This window comes from Bos grunniens, chromosome 23, assembly GCF_055505025.1.
Source record: "Bos grunniens cultivar Pamir isolate PY7600 chromosome 23, Bosgru_T2T1.0, whole genome shotgun sequence".
In the NCBI taxonomy this organism is placed as follows: Eukaryota; Metazoa; Chordata; class Mammalia; order Artiodactyla; family Bovidae; genus Bos; species Bos grunniens.
Window position 1 is genome coordinate 7,619,925 of NC_141187.1, and position 12,861 is coordinate 7,632,785.

At 36.9% G+C, this 12,861-nt stretch overlaps 1 protein-coding gene across 50 annotated transcripts in view; it reads right to left on the minus strand.

Moving 5' to 3' along the window:
- The window catches only part of MLIP (muscular LMNA interacting protein), a 288,723-nt gene that overhangs the window by 82,361 nt on the left and 193,501 nt on the right, over positions 1-12,861 (minus strand). For 33 of the 50 annotated variants that reach the window (XM_086371038.1, XM_086371036.1, XM_086371049.1 and 30 more), the window contains 4 exons: positions 12,558-12,623; positions 12,390-12,473; positions 12,210-12,269; positions 3,287-3,331 (listed from right to left, as the gene is read on the minus strand). In XM_086371038.1, coding sequence (XP_086227164.1) covers positions 3,287-3,331; positions 12,210-12,269; positions 12,390-12,473; positions 12,558-12,623 — 255 coding nt within the window. The remainder of the gene's footprint in view (positions 1-3,286; positions 3,332-12,209; positions 12,270-12,389; positions 12,474-12,557; positions 12,624-12,861) is intronic. The other 17 variants (XM_086371040.1, XM_086371052.1, XM_086371039.1 and 14 more) reach the window with 3 other exon arrangements.

Sequence of the window (12,861 nt, forward strand, 5' to 3'; positions counted from 1 at the left end):
CCAAAGTAGGGTTTTGAGTGGAGTGTGCTAACCAGCTGAGGATAATCCACAGTGTAACAAAACTTTTTCTTCTTGGTTCTAATTCAAGTCTTCCCTTTTCTCCTCTGAGGTGCAGAAGTTGGTAAACTGCATGATCCCTGCTTTGGAATAAAATCTAAGAAGGGCAGTAACACACCTGGTCCTAGCAGATGTATACTGCAAAGATGACTGTTTTCCTCAAAGTTTTGAAGAGAGATGGCAGAATATTGAAATGTTACAACCTGTAGGATTCTCAGATTTGCTTTTGAGTTTCCATGGGAGAAGAAGGGAGAAAAATATAAAGATTAATTAAGTGAAAACTATTCAAGTCACACTTAATATGATGCACTTATAGCTCTGTTAATACAAATATTAGAATTTCTAGAAGAAAATATTATAGAATCAGTGGGGAGAGATAAATTAGGAGGTTGAGATTAACCTCCTAATTATTATATTATATTATTATATATACCGTAAATATATAGAATAGATAATCAACAAGGACCTAAAATAAAGCACAGGAAACTCTACTCAGTAATCTGTATTAACCTATTTGGGAAAAGAGCCTGGAAAAGAACAGATCTATGTATAGCTGTACATCACTCTGCTGTACACCTGAAACTAACACAACACTGTAAATCAACTATACACCAATATAAAATTTCATTTTTTTTTCAGTGCAAAAAGTTTTTAAAAAGAAAATATCCCAGTGTCATTCTTTTTTAAAATCATGGTATATTGTATTTAAGATCAATTGTTCACATAAGATTAAGGCTTATAACTAAGGAAGACTTCTGTTCTAAAATTTCATTTTTCTCCTGGAAAGAAATGTCAGACATCATTTAGTAAATGGAATAACTGAAGCCAAATATTTACAAGTGTGACTTCCCTATGATGGCACCAGAAACTAGTTTTCGCACCCCACTGTAAAATTACCCATCTAGTCTTCCAAAAGACATGGACATATTGGAGGTGTCACAAACAATTCAAATGTCATTTTGTGGGAGAAAGTAAAAAAACAAATCTTCTCCAAGAAACCAAATTTAATCAAAATCAAGAATCTTATCTGAGTAAGAATTGATATTTGTTTGAGTCTATATTAAGTCTACTTGATGATTCAGTTAACTTCAGTTAACTTTGAATGATTCAAATGCTGTCACAAAGTTTGGGGCAAATGTTAACCTCCTTTAATTAAGTCAGATAACAGAAGAATAATTTGAAATAGCCTCTAACTATGGAGACTGAAGCAGCCCCTGTAGGATTATTGCCATTGCTATCAAATTACTCATCCCCTGGACTGATGAAAGAAGGCACCCTTATTTCAAATAAGCCTAAATCAGACTTGGGTGCAAACTAAGAGTAGATGAGAAAGAAAGGAGAGAGTAAAGAATATTCTAGTTCTTTTTTTCTTGGATCTGGCTTTTGTAGAATGTCTTAGTCACAAAAAGTAGAGAAACATCTCTAAGGACTTTCTTTTCTTACATTCAACTAAAGAATCAAAGAACTAGCTAAATCATGGTGCACCCAGTCTTCCCAAGATAAGGAGGAGGAAGAGAAGTGGAGAGACATAGACGAAGGGGAAAAAAAGAAGGAAGGGAAGAACAATCATTTATTGACTCATATCTGTGTCAGGACTACATTAAGGACTTTTCATACATTAACCATTGTAAATCTTACATCAACCATTAGTATCCCAATTTTGAAAGTGTTAGTCACTCAGTCGTGTCTGCCTCTTTGTGACCCCATGGACTGTAGCCCACCAGGCTCCTCTTCCATGGAATTTTCCAGGCAATAATACTGGAGTGGGTCACCATTTCCTTCTCCAGGGGATCTTCCCAACCAGGGACTGAACCCGAGTCTCCTGTGTCTCCTGCACTGCAGGCAGATTCTCTACCTGCTGAGCCACTGGAGAAGTCAATATTATAGATTAAAAAAATCTAAGGCACAGACAGGTTAAATGACTTTCCAGGATTCTGGAGCAAGCAGCAACACTGGATGTGAACTTGGGCAAACTTCAGGAGATGGGAGGGACAGGGAGGCCTGGCACGCTGCAGTCCATGGGGTGTGCAAAGAGCCGGACACGACTGGACGACTGAACAAAAACAACAAATAGCCACCAAATGCCTCCACTTTTTAAAGTATTTGCTTCAAATAACTTCCAGGAATAACAGAAAATAACAGTGAAGCTTCTAAATAACGTTCTAAGCAGTGTTCCTATCCATACCCCCTAAACATCACTTCCTGAATGTGATGAAGCTGAGTAACTTCACTCAATTCATTATCTGCCTTGGGAAGGTTCAGATGAAGGCAGAAATGTATACACTGAAAGAAGATTGGTCACAAAATTTATTTACTAATTGACTCTGAATGATGATGATGATACTCGAAAATATAAACTAAAAGGAATAGTTTGCTGGTTTGTTTTAAACTAAATTTTAAACACTTCCTTAGGGAACAGTCTTATTTACACCAGAATATGTTTGGTCAGATGCAGAATTTGACTGCATGATGGGTTATTTAGTGAATAGAGAGTAGGAATGGGGTGAAGCTACGTGTGTGCATATGGCACATTCAGAGCCAGCTCGCCACAACTTATTGAATCAAGTGTGTGAGTTTATATCTACATGCTTATTATTAATACACTTTTGCTCAAAAGTGGGACTGATTTCTTTGTTAAAAATTTAAATTCAAACATCGAAATGAATCCGCCACAGGTATATCCGTGGTTCCCATCCTGAACCCTCCTCCCTCAAAACTACTACAATATTGTAAAGTTTAAAAATAAAATAAAATTTAAAAAAATAAATAAATAAATAAAATAAAAAATAAAAATAAAAAAAAATTTAAATTCAAGAAAGCAGCAAACTAGTCAAAATCAACTAAACTGGCAATCCCATTGGAAATAGACAAATCTTAATATTTCAAGTATATGAGTGGACTCTATCATAATAAGCATGATAAAACATTACAAAAATGAAAATGCTATCTAAGCAAAGGTAATTAGAAAGACAGAAAGCAGGTACTAGAGTTCTGTTTGATTCAGCCAAACTAATCAGATAAATAAGACCTCACTTAAGAAGGAATTCAGTCAATATACTTACCTGAAATAACTGATTTTTCCACCTCTCGGCCAATCACACCATCCTAACTCTTCCATTTATGAAAAATTCAACTAATTCAGCTCAGATGATTGTATAATTGAGTTCACCCCAAAGCATGCCCCAGCACCCATTACGACAGCAGTATGTATAATTATAAAGCAACTTACATATTTGGTTTCTCGACCAGCTGCTCTTGGAAGAGTTGTAGGCATCTGTATGAAAATAAAAACAATTATGGTACTGAAGTAATCAAGAAAATATTAAAAGATTTAACTTCTGGGATATGTGTTCACCTTTCTTTTCCTATTAAGACTTTCTAACCAGTACTCCATCTTTTCTATACAAAACCTCCTGTTCCTTTGAAATTTATTTCACTAAGCTTTACTTTCACTTTATTATTCTCTTTATTGTTGTTATCAATCAGTTTTGAAGAAATTATATCTTATTTATTGATGACGTTCACTCATGGATCATAATACTTCCTCACACAATTTCAGGATTCACACAGAAGTCTCTATCCCTCAATTCTTTGAGCTGTTCAACTCCAAAAACATCCTCATCTGCTCCGTTTCAATCATCAGCTCCCAGGACTGTTCCTAGATGTGACCTTCACAAATAAAATGGGAAACTTCTGAAATTTCATTTCTCACAACTGTCTTTTAGAACTCTACTTCCCATCTACCATCTTCATTTCTCAAACATCCCAACACAACATTTCTTCAGCCTCACTGAGACTTCCAAATTAATGAGCCTTCCCAGCTCCATTACATATGCTTCATATTCTCAGTCGTTTTAATATCTTAATTTATCTTGCTTCTTTCTCTCCTTGTGAGACAAACTCACAAAAACTAACAATAAAAATATAGATGGATCATATTATATATTTCCTCTAAATGTGCACTTGAGATGTAAAACATGGCTAGAGGAACTTTCTCAATCAAGCTAACTGATTTCATTATAAATTATGAAATAAATTTATACATCAAGCACATTACAATAAAAATGAAGAATTAGCTATGGATACAATGGCTTCCCTTGTGGCTCAGCTGGTAAAGAATCTGCCTACAATGAGGGAGACCTGGGTTCCATGCCTGAGTTGGGAATATCCCCTGGAGAAGGGAAAGGCTACCCACTCCAGTATCCTGTCCTGGAGAATATACAGTCCATGGGGTTGTAAGGAGTCGGACACTACTGAGCGACTTTCACTTTCACTTTTTTACATACACGTGAACCTGGGTTGCAGGGAGAAATAGACGACAAAGCAGCACACGGAAAGCGTTTTATTTGATGGAAGTTTTGCATCTTGGATGTGGTGGTGGTTACATAACTATATGCTTCGTCAAAACTCATAGAATTGTACACTAAATGGGTAAATTTTACAGTGGGTAATTATACCCCAATGAACCTGACTTTTAAAACAGAATTACATAAGCTACAAAAAAGAACTGAACATAAAGACTGAAGAAGAGAATAGATAGTGAACAAATTCTTGAACTGGAATATCAGACCAAGGAATCTTCTTGGAAGAATTAGGAAACAATAAATAGAAAAAAAAAATGTAAAGATGAAGACATGGAATATAGAAACAAAAGTGACAAAATCACATAGTGAGAGCCCTAGGAAGAAAGGAACATTTGAAAAAATAATGACTACAAATATCCTAAATGTGAGGGGAGGACGAGACTGAAAACTTGAGATGAAAGGCTAAAGAGAGGATCAACTCAGACACATAAAAGAAAACACACACACACACTTAGACTCATAATAGGAAAAATCAGTAACATCACAGAGACAAAATTCTAAAAGATTACAGTGCTACTCTGTGAATGATCACTCTGCAGTGGTGGAGTAAATATCATACGGACAAAACATTTCACAAGTTATGTTGTTGACAAGAAAGAATCTAGGTCAAAAATCTGTTGAGAAAAGGGGACCTATAATTTTATATCTGGCAAAGCTATAATTTAAAAGAAAGGGTAAAATGCTAATCTCAGGAATACTGGCAATAGAATCAGAATACACTTTTCAGCAGGAGTTAAAAAAAAAAAAGAAAAATCTAGGAAAAATCTATGAATCTTTCAGAAATCAGGATCTAAATAAAGATTAAGCATCTAAATAAAGAATAAATCAAGAAAAATATCACCATTAAAATTCAAATATAGAGGTCCAAAAGATACTAGCAAACTGTGTGTGTATATATGTACATATATAGAGCTCTTGGTTGAAACTGGAAAGTGGAAAATGCTGTGGTATTTAATTTTGGAAAAATACATTTGTAAGTCCGAAAATTGATAGGAAAGTCAGCACAATGATTGTTTTTAATAATTTACATCTAATTATGAACAGTAACAAAAATGCAAACTGAGATTTTCTTCATTTTCAAACCAATAAATGTCAAAATATCCAAAAGAAAACATTTTAAGTAGAAAATATACACTAAGATGACAGGAACTCATCCTAGTAGAAGAAGAATTGCAATAACTGTTAATGGCTTAAGGTCCCAGATCAACAGAATTCCAGATTAAATATAAAAGTGATATTCAGAAAAATGTTGTCTTGAAGAAAATAAGAGCCTACAAAAGATAAAAAGTAATAGAAAATAGTAAAATTAAAAAAATAACAAAGTATATCTAGGAAAACATGGAGGAAAAACTACAGATACATTGTGCTTATCAGGTCAGTGTTTTCACACAAGACTAAAAAGAACAGCCTTCCATGTGGTATCCTAAACGTGAAAAAAATTCAAAGAACGGATATATTTATACATGTTGTACATTCACCCTGTCACACAGCAGGAACTAGCACATCATTGTAAAGCAACAATACTCCAAAAAATTAATTAATTAAATTAAATTTAGAAAATAAAAAAGAAAGGACTTTAAAAAATAAAAGAAGGTGTACACAAAATTAAATTGAAAAAAGAAAAAGTAGGTTTGGTGTAAAATTTTTTTCTCTGGTTGTTTTCCTTTTTTCCTGGATGGTGCCAGAAAAAATAAACATGATTTTTATGAGTGTCAAAAGTAGGGAAAACCACTAGACCATTAGGGTATGACCTAAATCAAATCCCTAATGATTATACAGTGGAAATGAGAAATAGATTTAAGGGACTAGATCTGATAGACAGAGTGCCTGATGAAATATGGATGAAGGTTCATGACATTGTACAGGAGGCAGGGAGCAAGACCATCCCTAAGAAAAAGAAATGCAAAAAAGCAAAATGGCTGTCTGAGGAAGCCTTACAAAGAGCTGAGAAAAGAAGAGAAGCCAAAAGCAAAGGAGAAAAAGAAAGATATACCCATTTGAATGCAGAGTTCCAAAGAATAGCAAGGAGAGATAAGAAAGCCTTCCTCAGTGATTAATGCAAAGAAATAGAGGAAAACAACAGAATGGGAAAAACTAGAGATCTCTTCAAGAAAATTAGAGATACCAAGGGAACATTTCATGCAAAGATGGGCTCGATAAAGGACAGAAATGGTGTGGCCCTAACAGAAGCAGAAGGTATTAAGAAAAGGTGGCTAGAATACATAGAAAAACTATAAAAAAAGATCTTCACGACCCAGATAATCACGATGGTGTGATCACTCACTTAGAGCCAGACATCCTAGAATGTGAAGTCAAGCGGGCCTTAGGAAGCATCACTACAAATAAAGCTAGTGGAGGTGATAGAATTTCAATTCAGCTATTTCAAATCCTAAAAGATGATGCTGTGAAAGTGCTGCACTCAATATGTCAGCAAATATGGAAAACTCAGCAGTGGCCATGGGACTGGAAAAGGTCAGTTTTCATTCCAATCCCTAAGAAAAACAATGCCAAAGAATGCTCAAACTACCTCACAATCGCACTCATCTCACACGCTAGTAAAGTAATGCTCAAAATTCTCCAAGCCAGGCTTCAACAATGTGTGAACTGTGAACCTCCAGATGGTCAAGCTGGTTTTAGAAAAGGCAGAGGAACCAGAGATCCAATTGCCAACATTCTCTGGATCATCGAAAAAGCAAGAGAGTTCCAGAAAAACATCTATTTCTGCTTTATTGACTATGCCAAAGCCTTTGACTGTGGATCACAATAAACTGTGGAAAATTCTGAAAGAGATGGGAATATCAGGCCACCTGACCTGCCTCTTGAGAAACCTGCATGCAGATCAGGAGGCAACAGTTAGAACTGGACATGGAACAACAGACTGGTTCCAAATAGGAAAAGGAGTACATCAGGGCTGTATATTGTCACCTTGTTTATTTAACTTATATGCAGACTACATCATGAGAAACGCTGGGCTGGATGAAGCCCAAGTTGCGATCAAGATTGCCAGGAGAAATATCAATAACCTCAGATATGCAGATGACACCACCCTCATGGCAGAAAGTGAATAAGAACTAAAGAGCCTCTTGATGAAAGTGAAAGAGGAGAGTGAAAAAGTTGGCTTAAAGCTCAACATTCAGAAAACGAAGATCATGGCATCTGGTCCCATCACTTCATGGGAAATGGAGAAACAGTGGAAACAGTGGCTGACTTTATTTTTTGGGCTCCAAAATCACTGCAGACAGTGACTGCAACCATGAAATAAAAAGACGCTTATTCCATGGAAGAAAAGTTATGACCAAACTAGATAGCATATTAAAAAGCCAACAAAGGTCCATCTAGTCAAGGCTATGATTTTTCCAGTGGTCATGTATGGATGTGAGCATTGGACTATAAAGAATGCTGAGCACTGAAGAATTGATGCTTTTGAATTGTGGTGTTGGAGAAGACTCTTGAGAGTCCCTTGGACTGCAAGGAGATCCAACCAGTCCATCCTAAAGGAAATCAGTCCTGAATGTTCATTGGAAGGACTGATGCTGAAGCTGAAACTCCAATACTTTGACCACCTGATGCGAAGAGCTGACTTATTGGAAAAGACTCTGATGCTGGGAAAGATTGAAGGCGAGAAGAGAAAGGGATGACATAGGATGAGATGGTTGGATGGCATCACCGACTCAATGGACATGAGTTTGAGTAAACTGAGGGAGTTGGTGATGGACAGGGAGCCCTGGCGTGCTGCAGTCCGTGGGGTCGCAAAGAGTCAGATACGACTGAGTGATTGAATTGACTGAAAAAATTTCAAAATAAATTAAAAAATCAAAAGAATAGCCTTAAGTTCAAAAGGTCTGTATATGCTAATAAAGGCTAGAAAAATAGCAAAGGTAAGATAGAACAACACATAAGCAACAACAGTATAGTTTCAAAATCAGAGTCAAGTCTAATAAACCCTTCTGAAGCCTTATTTATTCTTTTTTCTTGGCAGCTGTCACCACATTAACATTCTCTTAAATGCTGTGCTCTTTTAGCTTCCATGATGCCACGCTGCCCTGACTTTGCTCTCAGAGTGGACTTCCATTCTCCATGATTGGACCCGCCATGTTTCTTTCCTGGGATCTTCATACGGGGTGCCCACAACATCCAAATATTAGTCGACCCCTCCCCAGCCCTCCTACCATTGCCAGATACACAGGCTTAAGGCCTGCTTGACACATACCTTGAATTTATCCTGTCCAAACAAATATAGCCTCTTCATCTTCCACATTATATCTCCCTGTCTGCACTCGATGCAGAGACCAGGAGCTCTTCCAAGATTCTCCTCTGCTTCTCTACACACATCCAAACCCAAGAAAGCCTGCAAGATCTCTTTCACACCTACTTCTCTGCAACTCCTCTGCACCCACTCCATCGAAACCACCATCACTGTTCCTCCTAGCCTCGGTAGCCTCCTTACAGCAGCCATCAGGATCTTTCTCAGCGGTTTCCTACTGCTGCTGCTGCTGCTGCTAAGTCGCTTCAGTCGTGTCCGACTCTGTGCGACCCCATAGATGGCAGCCCACCAGGCTCCCCCGCCCCTGGGATTCTCCAGGCAAGAACACTGGAGTGGGTTGCCATTTCCTTCTCCAATGCATGAAAGTAAAAAGTGAAAGTGAAGTCGCTCAGTCGTGTCCGACCCTCAGCGACCCCATGGACTGCAGCCTTCCAGGCTCCTCCATCCATGGGATTTTCCAGGCAAGAGTACTGGAGTGGGGTGCCATCGCCTTCTCCGAGTCAAGACATGAAAGCAACCTAAATGTCCATTGACAGAGGAATTGATAAAGAAGATGCGGTATGTATATACAATAATAAATTACTCAGCCATAAAAAATAATGAAATAATTCCATTTGCAACAACATGGATGGACCTAGCAATTATACTAAATGAAGCAACTCAGACAAATACCATACGGTATCATTTATAAGTGGCATATGAAAAAAAAGATACAAATGAATTTATTTACAAAGCAGAAACAGATCCAGAGACAGAAAACAAAGTTGTGGGTACTAAAGGGGAAAGTGGGTGGGGGAGGGGTACATTAGGAGATTAGAATTAACATATATACACTCCTATTAATATATATCAAATAGATAAAAATAAGGTTCTACTGTATAATACCAATATAATATTACTATACTCAATATTTCATAACAATCTGTAAGGAAAAAGAATCTGAAAAAGAATATCTGTGCATATTATACCTATATATATTTATATAAATATATATATACATATATTAACTAAATCACTGTGCTATAACCTGAAAAACACAACATTGTAAGTCAACTATACTCCAATTAAGAACACAACTAAGTACCCTGTCAAGCTGCTCTGCCTCCCTCACCTTTATCACCATGGTGCCTCACAGTGCCAAGCCCATCACTAACAAGTATTTGCTAAATAAAATACTTGCCTTAAACTTAATGGCCTGGAATAATGCAGTTTTAACTTATAAGCATTAAATATTTGTTAAATAAATAAATAATATAGATGATTACTCACATTATTTCTTAAATCCTATCGCTGTTACATTTAATGTAATATGGGGTATTTTTATATGTTTAACAAATGAAACGAAAAAAAAATACCTAAAATTTATTCCATAGCTCTGGCAAATCAAAACTTTCCCATCTTTAGATTAAAAGACATAAAGAATATACAACAAAATAGATTACAAATAGAGAAGATGTAACTATTTGCAGGTCCTCTCTGTGAAAATATAATTCTTCATACAGACCGATTAATTACCTGGCTTCAATGTCATTATTAAAGGATATTTGTCTATAATGTTCCAATTGAAAGTTAGGAATACTTTTAATCATAGGCAATTCTATACATTTAAAATCTACTTTAAACATGACATTGTAAGTCAACTATACTCTAATAAAAAATTTAAAATAAATGCAATCTACTTTATATATATATAAAATTCTAATTTTGAAAAAGAATAGGCAAAAAAGCATTTATACTAATTCCAAGGGACAAAATAAGACTGGCCTAAAAAACTAACAGTTAACAATAAAAGAAAAACCACAATCATTTTAAAATTTGGATAAGTGGATCTATACAAAATATTCAAAAAAATAATTTGGAGAAATGTAAATTTTATCCCAATGAATGAAAATGGCTATATGATAAGGAAATATTTAAATATTTAATAATAACAATTAATGCTTTAGTAGTCCTCAAATAATATAAAATATCCAGGATTCAGTCTGTCTGAGTCAAAGAACAAGGAAATAAATTTAGTCAACCAAAAGAAAAGAATTCCAGAAATAAAGATGCTTGCTCCTTGGAAGAAAAGTTATGGCCAACCTAGACATCATATTAAAAAGCAGAGATATTACTTTGCTGACAAAGGTCCATCTAGTGAAAGCCATGGTTTTTCCAGTAGCCATGTACAGATGTGAGAGCTGGACCATAAAGAAGGCTGAGTGTTGAAGAATTAATGCTTTTGAACTGTGGTGTTGGAGAAGACTCTTGAGTGTCCCTTGGATGCAAGGAGATCAAACCAGTCAATCCTAAAGGAAATCAGTCCAAAATATTCATTGGAAGGACTGATTCTGAAGCTGAAGCTCCAGTACTTTGGCCACCTGATATGAAGAACCGACTCATTGGAAAAGACCCTGAAGGTGGGAAAGATTGAAGGCAGGAGGAGAAAGGGAATGACAGAGGATGAGATGGTTGGATGGCATCACCAGCTTGATGGACATGAGTTTGAGCAAGCTGTGGGGATTGGTGAAGGACAGGGAGGCCTGGAGTGCTGCAGTCCATGGGGTTGCAAAGAGTCAGACACGACTGAGCAACTGAACTGAACCGAAAGCTCTTAGACTAATGAAAGCTCTTACCTCATTTTCCATTTCTTCAAAGTCTAAGGGCTGTGAATTACATAAGGACTGAAGCTATGGTTTCTGATTAGAATAAGCCACAAACTCTACATGCAATTCCACATTTGAAATGTCAACATATGACAACATAGCCCCATATGTTGGCTTCTAAACTGTTTTGAATGTAACCTACAGATAGAAACAGATTTTACTCCAGCCTGTACACACAAGCCTATACCTCTACATGTAAACAAATTGAAAGAAATAGCAACAATATCCACCCACTGGTTGGAATAATAGAGTCTGATGGATAGTTTACATTCTTACAGTTATATTTTTAAAATAATCATCAGCACATTATCTTTTTAAAATTTATTTCGAATTTATTTTTCTGGCTGTTTGGGGTCTTCATTGCTGCATGTGGGCTTTCTCTAGTTGTAGCGAGTGGGAGCCACTCTCCAGTTGCCGCGCTTGGTCTTCTCATTGTGGTGGCTTCTTTTGTTGCAAAACACAGGCTCTAGGCACACAGGCTCAGTAGCTGCAGCTTGTGGGCCCTAGAACACACAGCCTTCAGTAGCTGCAGCACGCCGGCTCATCAGCTGCGGCTTGTGAGCCTCAGAGCATGAGTTCAGTGGTTGTAGAGCAGAGGCTTAGTTGTTCACAGCACATGCAATCGTCCCACATCAGGGAGCAAACCTGTGTCCCCTGCACTGGCAGGCGATTCTTATCCACTGCACCACCAGGGAACTCTCTTGCTATCCTATTTTTAAAATGCTGTTTGCTAACAAAAAACACACACAAAAAAACACTATACTGGTTGCTGTCCACTAATTCCCCAAATCACTATTGGGCCTTGACCTTTATTTTAAAAATCATTAACCTAGTAACTCTTATGGTTGAATAAATTAAATTAAATATATATATACATACTTTGATTGTGTCAGAACCCAAAAAAGTCTGTAGGGAACTTGAAGGAGAATCAGAAGAATGCTAGGGAAAAAAAAAAAAAAAAAAGGACAAGCTTAGGATGCATCCAGCCTAGTCAAGCAGAGGGAAATGAAGTGAAGCGAAGCAAAGGTTTGAATTGCATGGTCTAGTCTAAGGCATTACCATAGACAAGGAATCCTGTAAGACCTTATCAATGGCAGCACAGAGCTCTTCAGTTTGCTGCCTGAGCTGTGCAGGGGAACAGAACTGGAAGAATTGAAACCAGGTACTGTGTTAGCAAAGAGTTTCCGGATTGTATTTCAAAAGCAGGGGTGGGTCTGAAGCCATTACCTCCAGAGGTGGGTCTAAGGTGCTGTCCTTGGAAATGCTGTCCGTCTTGGCTGGTTCGTCTAGTGCCTAGTGATAATAAATGAAATGGTTCTCATGTGAGGCTTTTAGTCAAATATACAGATAGTAAAGTCTGAATTCAAAGAAAGCTCTGGATGTCTCAATGTTTCCAAGAAGAATAATCTTGGAATCATTTCATGAGCTACTGTCTGACACAGAGGCATTGCCCACAAATGTCTACATTCTGCTGTGGAACTAGTACCTCCAATATAAGACAGCTTGTACTTCCTATCAGCACCCCACTGGC